This window comes from Triturus cristatus, chromosome 12 (genome assembly GCF_964204655.1).
Source record: "Triturus cristatus chromosome 12, aTriCri1.1, whole genome shotgun sequence".
Classification (NCBI taxonomy): domain Eukaryota; kingdom Metazoa; phylum Chordata; class Amphibia; order Caudata; family Salamandridae; genus Triturus; species Triturus cristatus.
Window position 1 is genome coordinate 706,888,184 of NC_140595.1, and position 18,762 is coordinate 706,906,945.

At 47.9% G+C, this 18,762-nt stretch overlaps 2 protein-coding genes, 7 non-coding genes and 3 pseudogenes across 9 annotated transcripts; all 12 read right to left on the reverse strand.

Moving 5' to 3' along the window:
* Window positions 1–297: 297 nt before the first annotated feature.
* Window positions 298–702, reverse strand: LOC146780279 (RNA-binding protein 14-like). The gene has a single exon (XM_085637148.1). It carries the CDS (start codon window positions 700–702, stop codon window positions 298–300), a length of 405 nt encoding a protein of 134 aa, XP_085493274.1.
* Window positions 703–2,167: 1,465 nt separating this feature from the next.
* On the reverse strand, window positions 2,168–2,249 carry TRNAL-AAG (transfer RNA leucine (anticodon AAG)). Its single transcript has one exon. It is a non-coding gene; the product is annotated as a tRNA-Leu (tRNA).
* A 2,287-nt stretch (window positions 2,250–4,536) lies between these two features.
* LOC146780281 (RNA-binding protein 14 pseudogene) lies at window positions 4,537–4,941 on the reverse strand (annotated as a pseudogene).
* A 1,465-nt stretch (window positions 4,942–6,406) lies between these two features.
* Window positions 6,407–6,488, reverse strand: TRNAL-AAG (transfer RNA leucine (anticodon AAG)). The gene has a single exon. It is a non-coding gene; the product is annotated as a tRNA-Leu (tRNA).
* Window positions 6,489–6,911: 423 nt separating this feature from the next.
* Window positions 6,912–6,993, reverse strand: TRNAS-GCU (transfer RNA serine (anticodon GCU)). The gene has a single exon. It is a non-coding gene; the product is annotated as a tRNA-Ser (tRNA).
* Window positions 6,994–8,778: 1,785 nt separating this feature from the next.
* LOC146780284 (RNA-binding protein 14 pseudogene) lies at window positions 8,779–9,183 on the reverse strand (annotated as a pseudogene).
* A 1,607-nt stretch (window positions 9,184–10,790) lies between these two features.
* Window positions 10,791–10,872, reverse strand: TRNAL-AAG (transfer RNA leucine (anticodon AAG)). The gene has a single exon. It is a non-coding gene; the product is annotated as a tRNA-Leu (tRNA).
* Window positions 10,873–11,295: 423 nt separating this feature from the next.
* On the reverse strand, window positions 11,296–11,377 carry TRNAS-GCU (transfer RNA serine (anticodon GCU)). Its single transcript has one exon. It is a non-coding gene; the product is annotated as a tRNA-Ser (tRNA).
* Window positions 11,378–13,162: 1,785 nt separating this feature from the next.
* On the reverse strand, window positions 13,163–13,567 carry LOC146780287 (RNA-binding protein 14 pseudogene; annotated as a pseudogene).
* Window positions 13,568–15,032: 1,465 nt separating this feature from the next.
* Window positions 15,033–15,114, reverse strand: TRNAL-AAG (transfer RNA leucine (anticodon AAG)). The gene has a single exon. It is a non-coding gene; the product is annotated as a tRNA-Leu (tRNA).
* Window positions 15,115–15,537: 423 nt separating this feature from the next.
* Window positions 15,538–15,619, reverse strand: TRNAS-GCU (transfer RNA serine (anticodon GCU)). Its single transcript has one exon. It is a non-coding gene; the product is annotated as a tRNA-Ser (tRNA).
* Window positions 15,620–17,404: 1,785 nt separating this feature from the next.
* Window positions 17,405–17,809, reverse strand: LOC146780290 (RNA-binding protein 14-like). Its single transcript, XM_085637149.1, has one exon. It carries the CDS (start codon window positions 17,807–17,809, stop codon window positions 17,405–17,407), a length of 405 nt encoding a protein of 134 aa, XP_085493275.1.
* Between the last annotated feature and the right edge of the window lie 953 nt (window positions 17,810–18,762).

The window sequence follows — 18,762 nt, forward strand, 5'->3', positions numbered from 1 at the left end:
GGTAGGCTGTTGCGCTAATCTGGTGGGGATTCAACTACATGTCCACTATTAGCGATTAGCTTCCGTACAAGACACATACTAATTCTTGGAAACCAAAAGTTTAAAGACTAAGAGAGGAAATGATGCCTGTGTCCGAGACTAGCGCAACAAACGCCGGTTAATGTTTCGAAACACTGGCTTAGGAGACAACTTTGTTGTTTAGTGGGAGATTAGTTGGTGGATGTAAATGTGTGGTCGTGGCTGTTTGAGTGCATGGGTCTGATCTTTTGGGGTCACGGGGAATTAAAATTGTTTGCTCTAGAACCTGCGACTGAAGAGACAGTGAGAGGTGCTGCGGTCAGTAAGCGGTAGGAAGGTCAATACTCCTTTACCTTTCACGATATCGCATTCCACCACCCTGCCGTAGTTCTCGAAAAGGTTGCGCAGCTCGGTGGCGGTGCACGAGGCGCTGACGTTGCCCACGAACACCTTCCAGGTGTTGAGAGGCCGCGGTTTGCTCAGTTCCACCACCATCTTTCGGCCATTCAGCTCGCGGCCGTTGAGTGCCGCTATAGCGGCCAGGGCCCGGTCCTCTTCCCGCATGTGAACGAAGGCGAATTGCTTCATGACTGCACAGCTCACCACTGTGCCGTGGTGCTCGAAGAGCGCGCTCAGCTCTTCCTGCGTCGTTTGCTCGTCAACGTTGCCCACAAAGATCTTCATCTTGATGCGTGTAAAGAACTGTGTGAATCAGAAAGGGAGCAAAGACGCAAAATATTTCTTTCTATGACGGCGCGGACGCCCACCCCCCAAGCCCTTGTGACGCCCCAAAAATACAAAATGGATGCGATGTTCTAATTACCACCCGCCACCCTTTATGGTCTTATGCGTCTCAGACATGGTGTCAGCGCCTGAACGGCGACAAGATGATAATTGCGCAGCTGCGGCGACAACTACGGCGCGGACGGCGGAGACTGACCGCTGCTCTCCCCCTCCCTGCTCAGTCTGTTCTTCCGAGTATCCCTTCCACAAGAACCGCTCGACTTTCTCGCTTCCTCAGCCCCGATCTGTAAAATGGCGTCAGACGGCTAGGTTGTCACAGGAAAAAGGAACAAGAGCGATAACTGAAAAATAGCGGACTACACAAAGCGCCTTTCACGGGACTCGTGGTGCCGGAGTCACACTAACTCACGTTTAGAGGGACAGGAAGTCTTTGTGTAATAACAGGTAGAAACAACTAGCAGAGCCTTCGCTAGCCGAGACATAAATAAACAGAGAACGTCCCTGTAAAAAAAAAAAAAATAAACACGCCCACCAGCGAAAAAAGGGACGGCCTGGAAAAAAGAGAACGATTCGAAAAAACACGCCCCCGAATCCGAAAAGGACGGGGCTTGTTTGGAGAGACAAACCTCTTCTCCAATGGCTGACCAGCATTTAAGAGGCCAGCCAATGGAGAAGAGGAGAGAAGAGAGGCGGGTTCAAGCCCCTCTTCTCCAAGTCATTAAATCTCGCGAGCGAGACTGCGCTAGCGCATCCTTCGCTAGCCGAGACCTAACGAGAAGACCGTCTTCTGCTATAAAGTGCAAAGATGCAGGCAGAGCCACACCACAGTTACTAACAAGGAGGTAAAAATGAAACTAAAAATAGCACAAGAGAACCCCTTAGCTCCAGGAGTCGGCTAGGTGTAGGGAAGATATTACTGGGATTGTTTTGTCCACCAATCCCCGAGATGGGCCTGCTGAGCACCTGCCTCTAAATCAGGACACGGGTAGCTAACGAAAGTGGGACACAGGCAGGCCAGGAATTAACAAAGTACTTTTTTAAAACAAGAGTTAAAGAAAAATAGACCTTTTTATGAAACGGATTTACGAGAGAAAAAACATTGGCTCTTTTCGTGCTACTGCAGGTAGAACTGGTTTGTCAAAAGTGGCTGCCAATGCTCCGACCCTACACTTCCAACCCATACCCTTGGATGCCACTTGCAGTTCTGTGATGTCACACGCGTCGTCATCTGCGACACAAGGAGCCATGGTTCACTCGTGAAAATGCTAATCATGGTAACACGGGGAAAGGAGACTTCACGTTGGAAGGAAGACAGAATGTATTTGATTCCCTGGGTTTTCCTTTAAATGTATGTAAAGCACATAAAGCACATGCCTATATATGAGTGCATTGTTCAAAAGTGAACTGGCAGCGGTGGGATTCGAACCCACGCCTCCGGAGAGACTGGAGCCTTAATCCAGCGCCTTAGACCGCTCGGCCACGCTACCACCTGTACTTCAAGTCGGACATCCATGTCTCAAGTAGTAGAACACCGTGTCCATCTCTCGTCTTTTCTTCTGTCAGGAACGGGGGGCATTTTTATCCTATATTGCCATTTACCTTGTACTCAAACAAATTAATGGGCAATACAAAACAGGAAGTGAACAACGTTTGAAAAGAAAACAAGAAGAATACTATGGACGTAAGAATCGTCTGCTGTGGGTCATAAATCAGCAAATTCTATCATTTTATAGGAAACACCCCTTGTAAAGAACATTGATCGGTAACACCAAAGCAGCTGCGCGACTGTTACAAATCGCAGAGGAATACAGATGTATTATGCCTTATGGTCCTGCTATGATGCGCCACAGTCTCTGTTATTCGCATGAAATACAATACCCCTGTAAATAATGACAAAACTGCGATGTACCGACGAGGGTGGGATTCGAACCCACGCGTGCAGAGCACAATGGATTAGCAGTCCATCGTCTTAACCACTCGGCCACCTCGTCTGACGACGGTGGCAGGTGTCATCCTAGTTCACTGTGTGCTCAGTGCAGGTCCATGGAGCTGTCCTTATTACCTGTAGTCTTTACTGCAGCGCTGATATCCCTAGGAACGTGGAAAGCATTGGACAACTATATTAAGAGAGGAACTTCATTTCCAACCGGCTCTTCAGGCCCTACCAAGAAAGAAGTCACTTATTCCCACGAACAACATTGACATGTGTATGGGGGTGCACTAACACTTCACTTCGAAGCCCGCAGTCTGACTCCTCAAATGCTGGGATATCGGAAGCCAATGATTTTACCACCTTTGCCAGGAGCATGCATTAGAAACCCTCGGCCTTTAATGTTGGCATTGGAAACCGATGGCGAGAAATAAACCTGATCCTTTCGAAAAGGTCAGATTTTTTCACTTGTGTTACGCCCCATTATTGCTGAAAATATTTGACTACCGTTTTTCACCCTCTTTCTCTTCCAGGTCTGATGCCATATTGACTCATTTTCACGCAAACAAACAGAGCTGAGCGGCCCAGGTTGCTTTATTGGGTGTCATTCTGTGCCTCATTTGTGCCGGTGCTTTCCGGGGCTCAGCACAGGCACGTATTTCAGAGGGCCGGAACTATAAATCTCTTCTTCCGCACTCAGAATTCCCAATAACTTTTCAAAATCAACACGCCTGCTGGGATGACTGCCTGATCTGTCTTCACAGCCTGGCCCTCTCAGAGTCAGGCATGATGCATGTGTCTAGTGGAGGCATGATGCATGTGCTACTTTTAGGGTCTCTGAGCCTGCCGGTACTGAGCACACGCGTCTATTCAAGTTCTGTCTTGTGCATTTGTAACGTGCTGGCAATTTTCTGGCATGGGGCGGGCGTTTTCACAGGACCGATTCACAAAGCTGTGGGTTACACCCAAACATTCAGATTCAGTTCATTAAGCACTATCTGTGGGTAGTTTCTTTAGGCATAAGACGCAAGTATGTTCTACGCCCAAAGATTCAAGATGACGTTATTTAAACCTGGAGTATGAGGACCTATCCCAAAAGGTTTAGTGAATCGTACCCAATAAATTGGTCAACTCACAAAACTTTAAACCCTAAGAATTAAGGCTGCAGTCTGGACAATATGGTCTAATTGACGGTTCACAAATATACTTCCCATCGAGAGGACGGCTTTCACCAGGGCCTGGTTGAAACCATATGATCTACATGGGATAGTACTAGCGAAAACACGGTTGGTCTAAAATCTTGTTAGATAGTCGACGCCCACCCCCTTCTCCACACAACCTTCCTACAGTAGTCAAGTTTGGCACATGAAGTTTATCATTTGACAGAGCACGTACTTTTGATTTAACGACATTAATGTACGGCATCTCAGTCCCCAGAGCTTAATCGACAATCCGAGAAACAGCTTTAAATACACGATTTACATTCTAGGAACCATCGGAAGGCCAGGTGCATTTTAAAATCCATGCCTGGTAATCTTCCTAACATAGGTAGGCTGTTGCGCTAATCTGGTGGGGATTCAACTACATGTCCACTATTAGCGATTAGCTTCCGTACAATACAAATACTAATTCTTGGAAACCAAAAGTTTAAAGACTAAGAGAGGAAATGATGCCTGTGTCCGAGACTAGCGCAACAAACGCCGGTTAATGTTTCGAAACACTGGCTTAGGAGACAACTTTGTTGTTTAGTGGGAGATTAGTCGGTGGATGTAAATGTGTGGTCGTGGCTGTTTGAGTGCATGGGTCTGATCTTTTGGGGTCCCGGGGAATTAAAATTGTTTGCTCTAGAACCTGCGACTTAAGAGACAGTGAGAGGTGCTGCGGTCAGTAAGCGGTAGGAAGCTCAATACGCCTTTACCTTTCACGATATCGCATTCCACCACCCTGCCGTAGTTCTCGAAAAGGTTGCGCAGCTCGGTGGCGGTGCACGAGGTGCTGACGTTGCCCACGAACACCTTCCAGGTGTTGAGAGGCCGCGGTTTGCTCAGTTCCACCACCATCTTTCGGCCATTCAGCTCGCGGCCGTTGAGTGCCGCTATAGCGGCCAGGGCCCGGTCCTCTTCCCGCATGTGAACGAAGGCGAATTGCTTCATGACTGCACAGCTCACCACTGTGCCGTGGTGCTCGAAGAGCGCGCTCAGCTCTTCCTGCGTCGTCTGCTCGTCAACGTTACCCACAAAGATCTTCATCTTGATGCGTGTAAAGAACTGTGTGAATCGGAAAGGGAGCAAAGACGCAAAATATTTAATTCTACGACGGCGCGGACGCCCACCCCCCAAGCCCTTGTGACGCCCCAAAAATACAAAATGGATGCGATGTTCTAATTACCACCCGCCACCCTTTATGGTCTTATGCGTCTCAGACATGGTGTCAGCGCCTGAACGGCGACAAGATGATAATTACGCAGCTGCGGCGACAACTACGGCGCGGACGGCGGAGACTGACCGCTGCTCTCCCCCTCCCTGCTCAGTCTGTTCTTCCGAGTATCCCTTCCACAAGAACCGCTCGACTTTCTTGCTTCCTCAGCCCCATTCTGTAAAATGGCGTCAGACGGCTAGGTTGTCACAGGAAAAAGGAACAAGAGCGATAACTGAAAAATAGCGGACAACACAAAGCGCCTTTCACGGGACTCGTGGTGCCGGAGTCACACTAACTCACGTTTAGAGGGACAGGAAGTCTTTGTGTAATAACAGGTAGAAACAACTAGCAGAGCCTTCGCTAGCCGAGACGTAAATAAACAGAGAACGTCCCTGTAAAAAAAAAAAAAATAAACACGCCCACCAGCGAAAAAAGGGACGGCCTGGAAAAAAGAGAACGATTCGAAAAAACACGCCCCCGAATCCGAAAAGGACGGGGCTTGTTTGGAGAGACAAACCTCTTCTCCAATGGCTGACCAGCATTTAAGAGGCCAGCCAATGGAGAAGAGGAGAGAAGAGAGGCGGGTTCAAGCCCCTCCTCTCCAAGTCATTAAATCTCGCGAGCGAGACTGCGCAAGCGCATCCTTCGCTAGCCGAGACCTAACGAGAAGACCGTCTTCTGCTATAAAGTGCAAAGATGCAGGCAGAGCCACACCACAGTTACTAACAAGGAGGTAAAAATGAAACTAAAAATAGCACAAGAGAACCCCTTAGCTCCAGGAGTCGGCTAGGTGTAGGGAAGATATTACTGGGATTGTTTTGTCCACCAATCCCTGAGATGGGCCTGCTGAGCGCCTGCCTCTAAATCACGACACGGGTAGCTAACGAAAGTGGGACACAGGCAGGGCAGGAATTAACAAAGTACTTTTTTAAAACAAGAGTTAAAGAAAAATAAACCTTTTTATGAAACGGATTTACGAGAGAAAAAACATTGGCTCTTTTCGTGCTACTGCAGGTAGAACTGGTTTGTCAAAAGTGGCTGCCAATGCTCCGACCCTACACTTCCAACCCATACCCTTGGATGCCACTTGCAGTTCTGTGATGTCACACGCGTCGTCATCTGCGACACAAGGAGCCACGGTTCACTCGTGAAAATGCTAATCATGGTAACACGGGGAAAGGAGACTTCACGTTGGAAGGAAGACAGAATGTATTTGATTCCCTGGGTTTTCCTTTAAATGTATGTAAAGCACATAAAGCACATGCCTATATATGAGTGCATTGTTCAAAAGTGAACTGGCAGCGGTGGGATTCAAACCCACGCCTCCGGAGAGACTGGAGCCTTAATCCAGCGCCTTAGACCGCTCGGCCACGCTACCACCTGTACTTCAGGTCGGACATCCATGTCTCAAGTAGTAGAACATCCTGTCCATCTCTCATCTTTTCTTCTTTCAGGAACTGGGGGGCCTTTTTATCCTATATTGCCATTTACCTTGTACTCAAACAAATTAATGGGCAATACAAAACAGAAAGTGAACAACGTTTGAAAAGAAAACAAGAAGAATACTATGGACGTAAGAATCGTCGGCTGTGGGTCATAAATCAGCAAATTCTATCATTTTATAGGAAACACCCCTTGTAAAGAACATTGATCCGGAACACCAAAGCAGCTGCGCGACTGTTACAAATCGCAGAGGAATACAGATGTATTATGCCTTATGGTCCTGCTATGATGCGCCACAGTCTCTGTTATTCGCATGAAATACAAAACCCCTGTAAATAATGACAAAACTGCGATATACCGACGAGGGTGGGATTCGAACCCACGCGTGCAGAGCACAATGGATTAGCAGTCCATCGCCTTAACCACTCGGCCACCTCGTCTGACGACGGTGACAGGTGTCATCCTAGTTCACTGTGTGCTCAGTGCAGGTCCATGGAGCTGTCATTATTACCTGTAGTCTTTACTGCAGCGCTGATATCCCTAGGAACGTGGAAAGCATTGGACAACTATATTAAGAGAGGAACTTCATTTCCAACCGGCTCTTCAGGCCCTACCAAGAAAGAAGTCACTTATGTCAATGTTGTTCGTGGGAATGTGTATGGGGGTGCACTAACACTTCACTTCGAAGCCCGCAGTCTGACTCCTCAAATGCTGGGATATCGGAAGCCAATGATTTTACCACCTTTGCCAGGAGCATGCATTAGAAACCCTCGGCCTTTAATGTTGGCATTGGAAACCGATGGCGAGAAATAAACCTGCTCCTTTCGAAAAGGTCAGATTTTTTCACAAGTGTTTCGCCCCATTATTGCTGAAAATATTTGACTACCGTTTTTCACCCTCTTTCTCTTCCAGGTCTGATGCCATATTGACTCATTTTCACGCAAACAAACAGAGCTGAGCGGCCCAGGTTGCTTTATTGGGTTGTCATTCTGTGCCTCATTTGTGCCGGTGCTTTCCGGGGCTCAGCACAGGCACGTTTTTCAGAGGGCCGGAACTATAAATCTCTTCTTCCGCACTCAGAATTCCCAATAACTTTTCAAAATCAACACGCCTGCTGGGATGACTGCCTGATCTGTCTTCACAGCCTGGCCCTCTCAGAGTCAGGCATGATGCATGTGTCTAGTGGAGGCATGGTGCATGTGCTACTTTTCGGGTCCCTGAGCCTGCCGGTACTGAGCACAGACGTCTACTCAAGTTCTGTCTTGTGCAGTTGTAACGTGCTGGCAATTGTCTGGCATGGGGCGAGCATTTTCACAGGACCGATTCACAAAGCTGTGGGTTACACCCAAACATACAGATTCAGTTCATTAAGCACTATCTGTGGGTAGTTTCTTTAGGCATAAGACGCAAGTATGTTCTACGCCCAAAGATTCAAGATGACGTTATTTAAACCTGGAGTATGAGGACCTATCCCAAAAGGTTTAGTGAATCGTACCCAATAAATTGGTCAACTCACAAAACTTTAAACCCTGAGAATTAAGGCTGCGGTCTGGACAATATGGTCTAATTGACGGTTCACAAATATACTTCCCATCAAGAGAACGGCTTTCACCAGGGCCTGGTTGAAACCATATGATCTACATGGGATAGTACTAGCGAAAACACGGTTGGTCTAAAATCTTGTTAGATAGTCGACGACCGCCCCCCTTCTCCACACAACCTTCCTACAGTAGTCAAGTTTGGCACATGAAGTTTATCATTTGACAGAGCACGTACTTTTGATTTAACGACATTAATGTACTGCATCTCAGTCCCCAGAGCTTAATCGACAATCCGAGAAACAGCTTTAAATACACGATTTACAATCTAGGAACCGTCGGAAGGCCAGGTGCATTTTAAAATCCATGCCTGGTAATCTTCCTAACATAGGTAGGCTGTTGCGCTAATCTGGTGGGGATTCAACTACATGCCCACTATTAGCGATTAGCTTCCGTACAAGACACATACTAATTCTTGAAAACCAAAAGTTTAAAGACTAAGAGAGGAAATGATGCCTGTGTCCGAGACTAGCGCAACAAACGCCGGTTAATGTTTCAAAACACTGGCTTAGGAGACATCTTTGTTGTTTAGTGGGAGATTAGTTGGTGGATGTAAATGTGTGGTCGTGGCTGTTTGAGTGCATGGGTCTGATCTTTTGGGGTCACGGGGAATTAAAATTGTTTGCTCTAGAACCTGCGACTGAAGAGACAGTGAGAGGTGCTGCGGTCAGTAAGCGGTAGGAAGGTCAATACTCCTTTACCTTTCACGATATCGCATTCCACCATCCTGCCGTAGTTCTCGAAAAGGTTGCGCAGCTCGGTGGCGGTGCACGAGGCGCTGACGTTGCCCACGAACACCTTCCAGGTGTTGAGAGGCCGCGGTTTGCTCAGTTCCACCACCATCTTTGGGCCATTCAGCTCGCGGCCGTTGAGTGCCGCTATAGCGGCCAGGGCCCGGTCCTCTTCCCGCATGTGAACGAAGGCGAATTGCTTCATGACTGCACAGCTCACCACTGTGCCGTGGTGCTCGAAGAGCGCGCTCAGCTCTTCCTGCGTCGTTTGCTCGTCAACGTTGCCCACAAAGATCTTCATCTTGATGCGTGTAAAGAACTGTGTGAATCGGAATGGGAGCAAAGACGCAAAATATTTCTTTCTATGACGGCGCGGACGCCCACCCCCCAAGCCCTTGTGACGCCCCAAAAATACAAAATGGATGCGATGTTCTAATTACCACCCGCCACCCTTTATGGTCTTATGCGTCTCAGACATGGTGTCAGCGCCTGAACGGCGACAAGATGATAATTGCGCAGCTGCGGCGACAACTACGGCGCGGACGGCGGAGACTGACCGCTGCTCTCCCCCTCCCTGCTCAGTCTGTTCTTCCGAGTATCCCTTCCACAAGAACCGCTCGACTTTCTTGCTTCCTCAGCCCCGTTCTGTAAAATGGCGTCAGACGGCTAGGTTGTCACAGGAAAAAGGAACAAGAGCGATAACTGAAAAATAGCGGACAACACAAAGAGCCTTTCACGGGACTCGTGGTGCCGGAGTCACACTAACTCACGTTTAGAGGGACAGGAAGTCTTTGTGTAATAACAGGTAGAAACAACTAGCAGAGCCTTCGCTAGCCGAGACGTAAATAAACAGAGAACGTCCCTGTAAAAAAAAAAAAAATAAACACGCCCACCAGCGAAAAAAGGGACGGCCTGGAAAAAAGAGAACGATTCGAAAAAACACGCCCCCGAATCCGAAAAGGACGGGGCTTGTTTGGAGAGACAAACCTCTTCTCCAATGGCTGACCAGCATTTAACCCCTTCGGTGCTCATGACGGAACGGTTCCGTCATGAGCCACGGTTGAGCTGTGCTCATGACGGAACCGTTCCGTCATGACCACGCCCGCGCAGGAAAAGATCAGCACAGCAGGGGAATCCGTCCAGCATGGAAGGGGTTAAGAGGCCAGCCAATGGAGAAGAGGAGAGAAGAGAGGCGGGTTCAAGCCCCTCTTCTCCAAGTCATTAAATCTCGCGAGCGAGACTGCGCAAGCGCATCCTTCGCTAGCCGAGACCTAACGAGAAGACCGTCTTCTGCTATAAAGTGCAAAGATGCAGGCAGAGCCACACCACAGTTACTAACAAGGAGGTAAAAATGAAACTAAAAATAGCACAAGAGAACCCCTTAGCTCCAGGAGTCGGCTAGGTGTAGGGAACATATTACTGGGATTGTTTTGTCCACCAATCCCCGAGATGGGCCTGCTGAGCGCCTGCCTCTAAATCACGACACGGGTAGCTAACGAAAGTGGGACACAGGCAGGGCAGGAATTAACAAAGTACTTTTTTAAAACAAGAGTTAAAGAAAAATAGACCTTTTTATGAAACGGATTTACGAGAGAAAAAACATTGGCTCTTTTCGTGCTACTGCAGGTAGAACTGGTTTGTCAAAAGTGGCTGCCAATGCTCCGACCCTACACTTCCAACCCATACCCTTGGATGCCACTTGCAGTTCTGTGATGTCACACGCGTCGTCATCTGCGACACAAGGAGCCATGGTTCACTCGTGAAAATGCTAATCATGGTAACACGGGGAAAGGAGACTTCACGTTGGAAGGAAGACAGAATGTATTTGATTCCCTGGGTTTTCCTTTAAATGTATGTAAAGCACATAAAGCACATGCCTATATATGAGTGCATTGTTCAAAAGTGAACTGGCAGCGGTGGGATTCGAACCCACGCCTCCGGAGAGACTGGAGCCTTAATCCAGCGCCTTAGACCGCTCGGCCACGCTACCACCTGTACTTCAGGTCGGACATCCATGTCTCAAGTAGTAGAACATCCTGTCCATCTCTCATCTTTTCTTCTTTCAGGAACTGGGGGGCCTTTTTATCCTATATTGCCATTTACCTTGTACTCAAACAAATTAATGGGCAATACAAAACAGAAAGTGAACAAAGTTTGAAAAGAAAACAAGAAGAATACTATGGACGTAAGAATCGTCTGCTGTGGGTCATAAATCAGCAAATTCTATCATTTCATAGGAAACACCCCTTGTAAAGAACATTGATCCGGAACACCAAAGCAGCTGTGCGACTGTTACAAATCGCAGAGGAATACAGATGTATTATGCCTTATGGTCCTGCTATGATGCGCCACAGTCTCTGTTATTCGCATGAAATACAATACCCCTGTAAATAATGACAAAACTGCGATGTACCGACGAGGGTGGGATTCGAACCCACGCGTGCAGAGCACAATGGATTAGCAGTCCATCGCCTTAACCACTCGGCCACCTCGTCTGACGACGGTGGCAGGTGTCATCCTAGTTCACTGTGTGCTCAGTGCAGGTCCATGGAGCTGTCATTATTACCTGTAGTCTTTACTGCAGCGCTGATATCCCTAGGAACGTGGAAAGCATTGGACAACTATATTAAGAGAGGAACTTCATTTCCAACCGGCTCTTCAGGCCCTACCAAGAAAGAAGTCACTTATTCCCACGAACAACATTGACATGTGTATGGGGGTGCACTAACACTTCACTTTGAAGCCCGCAGTCTGACTCCTCAAATGCTGGGATATCGGAAGCCAATGATTTTACCACCTTTGCCAGGAGCATGCATTAGAAACCCTCGGCCTTTAATGTTGGCATTGGAAACCGATGGCGAGAAATAAACCTGCTCCTTTCGAAAAGGTCAGATTTTTTCACAAGTGTTTCGCCCCATTATTGCTGAAAATATTTGACTACCGTTTTTCACCCTCTTTCTCTTCCAGGTCTGATGCCATATTGACTCATTTTCACGCAAACAAACAGAGCTGAGCGGCCCAGGTTGCTTTATTGGGTTGTCATTCTGTGCCTCATTTGTGCCGGTGCTTTCCGGGGCTCAGCACAGGCACGTATTTCAGAGGGCCGGAACTATAAATCTCTTCTTCCGCACTCAGAATTCCCAATAACTTTTCAAAATCAACACGCCTGCTGGGATGACTGCCTGATCTGTCTTCACAGCCTGGCCCTCTCAGAGTCAGGCATGATGCATGTGTCTAGTGGAGGCATGGTGCATGTGCTACTTTTCGGGTCCCTGAGCCTGCCGGTACTGAGCACAGACGTCTACTCAAGTTCTGTCTTGTGCAGTTTTAACGTGCTGGCAATTGTCTGGCATGGGGCGAGCATTTTCACAGGACCGATTCACAAAGCTGTGGGTTACACCCAAACATACAGATTCAGTTCATTTAGCACTATCTGTGGGTAGTTTCTTTAGGCATAAGACGCAAGTATGTTCTACGCCCAAAGATTCAAGATGATGTTATTTAAACCTGGAGTATGAGGACCTATCCCAAAAGGTTTAGTGAATCGTACCCAATAAATTGGTCAACTCACAAAACTTTAAACCCTAAGAATTAAGGCTGCGGTCTGGACAATATGGTCTAATTGACGGTTCACAAATATACTTCCCATCGAGAGAACGGCTTTCACCAGGGCCTGGTTGAAACCATATGATCTACATGGGATAGTACTAGCGAAAACACGGTTGGTCTAAAATCCTGTTAGATAGTCGACGACCGCCCCCCTTCTCCACACAACCTTCCTACAGTAGTCAAGTTTGGCACATGAAGTTTATCATTTGACAGAGCACGTACTTTTGATTTAACGACATTAATGTACTGCATCTCAGTCCCCAGAGCTTAATCGACAATCCGAGAAACAGCTTTAAATACACGATTTACAATCTAGGAACCGTCGGAAGGCCAGGTGCATTTTAAAATCCATGCCTGGTAATCTTCCTAACATAGGTAGGCTGTTGCGCTAATCTGGTGGGGATTCAACTACATGCCCACTATTAGCGATTAGCTTCCGTACAAGACACATACTAATTCTTGAAAACCAAAAGTTTAAAGACTAAGAGAGGAAATGATGCCTGTGTCCGAGACTAGCGCAACAAACGCCGGTTAATGTTTCGAAACACTGGCTTAGGAGACAACTTTGTTGTTTAGTGGGAGATTAGTTGGTGGATGTAAATGTGTGGTCGTGGCTGTTTGAGTGCATGGGTCTGATCTTTTGGGGTCACGGGGAATTAAAATTGTTTGCTCTAGAACCTGCGACTGAAGAGACAGTGAGAGGTGCTGCGGTCAGTAAGCGGTAGGAAGGTCAATACTCCTTTACCTTTCACGATATCGCATTCCACCACCCTGCCGTAGTTCTCGAAAAGGTTGCGCAGCTCGGTGGCGGTGCACGAGGCGCTGACGTTGCCCACGAACACCTTCCAGGTGTTGAGAGGCCGCGGTTTGCTCAGATCCACCACCATCTTTCGGCCATTCAGCTCGCGGCCGTTGAGTGCCGCTATAGCGGCCAGGGCCCGGTCCTCTTCCCGCATGTGAACGAAGGCGAATTGTTTCATGACTGCACAGCTCACCACTGTGCCGTGGTGCTCGAAGAGCGCGCTCAGCTCTCCCTGCGTCGTTTGCTCGTCAACGTTGCCCACAAAGATCTTCATCTTGATGTGTGTAAAGAACTGTGTGAATCGGAAAGGGAGCAAAGACGCAAAATATTTCTTTCTATGACGGCGCGGACGCCCACCCCCCAAGCCCTTGTGACGCCCCAAAAATACAAAATGGATGCGATGTTCTAATTACCACCCGCCACCCTTTATGGTCTTATGCGTCTCAGACATGGTGTCAGCGCCTGAACGGCGACAAGATGATAATTGCGCAGCTGCGGCGACAACTACGGCGCAGACGGCGGAGACTGACCGCTGCTCTCCCCCTCCCTGCTCAGTCTGTTCTTCCGAGTATCCCTTCCACAAGAACCGCTCGACTTTCTTGCTTCCTCAGCCCCATTCTGTAAAATGGCGTCAGACGGCTAGGTTGTCACAGGAAAAAGGAACAAGAGCGATAACTGAAAAATAGCGGACAACACAAAGCGCCTTTCACGGGACTCGTGGTGCCGGAGTCACACTAACTCACGTTTAGAGGGACAGGAAGTCTTTGTGTAATAACAGGTAGAAACAACTAGCAGAGCCTTCGCTAGCCGAGACGTAAATAAACAGAGAACGTCCCTGTAAAAAAAAAAAAAATAAACACGCCCACCAGCGAAAAAAGGGACGGCCTGGAAAAAAGAGAACGATTCGAAAAAACACGCCCCCGAATCCGAAAAGGACGGGGCTTGTTTGGAGAGACAAACCTCTTCTCCAATGGCTGACCAGCATTTAAGAGGCCAGCCAATGGAGAAGAGGAGAGAAGAGAGGCGGGTTCAAGCCCCTCCTCTCCAAGTCATTAAATCTCGCGAGCGAGACTGCGCAAGCGCATCCTTCGCTAGCCGAGACCTAACGAGAAGACCGTCTTCTGCTATAAAGTGCAAAGATGCAGGCAGAGCCACACCACAGTTACTAACAAGGAGGTAAAAATGAAACTAAAAATAGCACAAGAGAACCCCTTAGCTCTAGGAGTCGGCTAGGTGTAGGGAAGATATTACTGGGATTGTTTTGTCCACCAATCCCCGAGATGGGCCTGCTGAGCGCCTGCCTCTAAATCACGACACGGGTAGCTAACGAAAGTGGGACACAGGCAGGGCAGGAATTAACAAAGTACTTTTTTAAAACAAGAGTTAAAGAAAAATAGACCTTTTTATGAAACGGATTTACGAGAGAAAAAACATTGGCTCTTTTCGTGCTACTGCAGGTAGAACTGGTTTGTCAAAAGTGGCTGCCAATGCTCCGACCCTACACTTCCAACCCATACCCTTGGATGCCACTTGCAGTTCTGTGATGTCACACGCGTCGTCATCTGCGACACAAGGAGCCATGGTTCACTCGTGAAAATGCTAATCATGGCAACACGGGGAAAGGAGACTTCACGTTGGAAGGAAGACAGAATGTATTTGATTCCCTGGGTTTTCCTTTAAATGTATGTAAAGCACATAAAGCACATGCCTATATATGAGTGCATTGTTCAAAAGAGAACTGGCAGCGGTGGGATTCGAACCCACGCCTCCGGAGAGACTGGAGCCTTAATCCAGCGCCTTAGACCGCTCGGCCACGCTACCACCTGTACTTCAGGTCGGACATCCATGTCTCAAGTAGTAGAACATCCTGTCCATCTCTCATCTTTTCTTCTTTCAGGAACTGGGGGGCCTTTTTATCCTATATTGCCATTTACCTTGTACTCAAACAAATTAATGGGCAATACAAAACAGAAAGTGAACAAAGTTTGAAAAGAAAACAAGAAGAATACTATGGACGTAAGAATCGTCTGCTGTGGGTCATAAATCAGCAAATTCTATCATTTCATAGGAAACACCCCTTGTAAAGAACATTGATCCGGAACACCAAAGCAGCTGTGCGACTGTTACAAATCGCAGAGGAATACAGATGTATTATGCCTTATGGTCCTGCTATGATGCGCCACAGTCTCTGTTATTCGCATGAAATACAATACCCCTGTAAATAATGACAAAACTGCGATGTACCGACGAGGGTGGGATTCGAACCCACGCGTGCAGAGCACAATGGATTAGCAGTCCATCGCCTTAACCACTCGGCCACCTCGTCTGACGACGGTGGCAGGTGTCATCCTAGTTCACTGTGTGCTCAGTGCAGGTCCATGGAGCTTTCATTATTACCTGTAGTCTTTACTGCAGCGCTGATATCCCTAGGAACGTGGAAAGCATTGGACAACTATATTAAGAGAGGAACTTCATTTCCAACCGGCTCTTCAGGCCCTACCAAGAAAGAAGTCACTTATTCCCACGAACAACATTGACATGTGTATGGGGGTGCACTAACCCTTCACTTCGAAGCCCGCAGTCTGACTCCTCAAATGCTGGGATATCGGAAGCCAATGATTTTACCACCTTTGCCAGGAGCATGCATTAGAAACCCTCGGCCTTTAATGTTGGCATTGGAAACCGATGGCGAGAAATAAACCTGCTCCTTTCGAAAAGGTCAGATTTTTTCACAAGTGTTTCGCCCCATTATTGCTGAAAATATTTGACTACCGTTTTTCACCCTCTTTCTCTTCCAGGTCTGATACCATATTGACTCATTTTCACGCAAACAAACAGAGCTGAGCGGCCCAGGTTGCTTTATTGGGTTGTCATTCTGTGCCTCATTTGTGCCGGTGCTTTCCGGGGCTCAGCACAGGCACGTATTTCAGAGGGCCGGAACTATAAATCTCTTCTTCCGCACTCAGAATTCCCAATAACTTTTCAAAATCAACACGCCTGCTGGGATGACTGCCTGATCTGTCTTCACAGCCTGGCCCTCTCAGAGTCAGGCATGATGCATGTGTCTAGTGGAGGCATGGTGCATGTGCTACTTTTCGGGTCCCTGAGCCTGCCGGTACTGAGCACAGACGTCTACTCAAGTTCTGTCTTGTGCAGTTGTAACGTGCTGGCAATTGTCTGGCATGGGGCGAGCATTTTCACAGGACCGATTCACAAAGCTCTGGGTTACACCCAAACATACAGATTCAGTTCATTAAGCACTATCTGTGGGTAGTTTCTTTAGGCATAAGACGCAAGTATGTTCTACGCCCAAAGATTCAAGATGACGTTATTTAAACCTGGAGTATGAGGACCTATCCCAAAAGGTTTAGTGAATCGTACCCAATAAATTGGTCAACTCACAAAACTTTAAACCCTAAGAATTAAGGCTGCGGTCTGGACAATATGGTCTAATTGACGGTTCACAAATATACTTCCCATCGAGAGAACGGCTTTCACCAGGGCCTGGTTGAAACCATATGATCTACATGGGATAGTACTAGCGAAAACACGGTTGGTCTAAAATCTTGTTAGATAGTCGACGACCGCCCCCCTTCTCCACACAACCTTCCTACAGTAGTCAAGTTTGGCACATGAAGTTTATCATTTGACAGAGCACGTACTTTTGATTTAACGACATTAATGTACTGCATCTCAGTCCCCAGAGCTTAATCGACAATCCGAGAAACAGCTTTAAATACACGATTTACAATCTAGGAACCGTCGGAAGGCCAGGTGCATTTTAAAATCCATGCCTGGTAATCTTCCTAACATAGGTAGGCTGTTGCGCTAATCTGGTGGGGATTCAACTACATGTCCACTATTAGCGATTAGCTTCCGTACAAGACACATACTAATTCTTGGAAACCAAAAGTTTAAAGACTAAGAGAGGAAATGATGCCTGTGTCCGAGACTAGCGCAACAAACGCCGGTTAATGTTTCGAAACACTGGCTTAGGAGACAACTTTGTTGTTTAGTGGGAGATTAGTTGGTGGATGTAAATGTGTGGTCGTGGCTGTTTGAGTGCATGGGTCTGATCTTTTGGGGTCACGGGGAATTAAAATTGTTTGCTCTAGAACCTGCGACTGAAGAGACAGTGAGAGGTGCTGCGGTCAGTAAGCGGTAGGAAGGTCAATACTCCTTTACCTTTCACGATATCGCATTCCACCACCCTGCCGTAGTTCTCGAAAAGGTTGCGCAGCTCGGTGGCGGTGCACGAGGCGCTGACGTTGCCCACGAACACCTTCCAGGTGTTGAGAGGCCGCGGTTTGCTCAGTTCCACCACCATCTTTCGGCCATTCAGCTCGCGGCCGTTGAGTGCCGCTATAGCGGCCAGGGCCCGGTCCTCTTCCCGCATGTGAACGAAGGCGAATTGCTTCATGACTGCACAGCTCACCACTGTGCCGTGGTGCTCGAAGAGCGCGCTCAGCTCTTCCTGCGTCGTTTGCTCGTCAACGTTGCCCACAAAGATCTTCATCTTGATGCGTGTAAAGAACTGTGTGAATCGGAATGGGAGCAAAGACGCAAAATATTTCTTTCTATGACGGCGCGGACGCCCACCCCCCAAGCCCTTGTGACGCCCCAAAAATACAAAATGGATGCGATGTTCTAATTACCACCCGCCACCCTTTATGGTCTTATGCGTCTCAGACATGGTGTCAGCGCCTGAACGGCGACAAGATGATAATTGCGCAGCTGCGGCGACAACTACGGCGCGGACGGCGGAGACTGACCGCTGCTCTCCCCCTCCCTGCTCAGTCTGTTCTTCCGAGTATCCCTTCCACAAGAACCGCTCGACTTTCTTGCTTCCTCAGCCCCGTTCTGTAAAATGGCGTCAGACGGCTAGGTTGTCACAGGAAAAAGGAACAAGAGCGATAACTGAAAAATAGCGGACAACACAAAGCGCCTTTCACGGGACTCGTGGTGCCGGAGTCACACTAACTCACGTTTAGAGGGACAGGAAGTCTTTGTGTAATAACAGGTAGAAACAACTAGCAGAGCCTTCGCTAGCCGAGACGTAAATAAACAGAGAACGTCCCTGTAAAAAAAAAAAAAATAAACACGCCAACCAGCGAAAAAAGGGACGGCCTGGAAAAAAGAGAACGATTCGAAAAAACACGCCCCCGAATCCGAAAAGGACGGGGCTTGTTTGGAGAGACAAACCTCTTCTCCAATGGCTGACCAGCATTTAAGAGGCCAGCCAATGGAGAAGAGGAGAGAAGAGAGGCGGGTTCAAGCCCCTCTTCTCCAAGTCATTAAATCTCGCGAGCGAGACTGCGCAAGCGCATCCTTCGCTAGCCGAGACCTAACGAGAAGACCGTCTTCTGCTATAAAGTGCAAAGATGCAGGCAGAGCCACACCACAGTTACTAACAAGGAGGTAAAAATGAAACTAAAAATAGCACAAGAGAACCCCTTAGCTCCAGGAGTC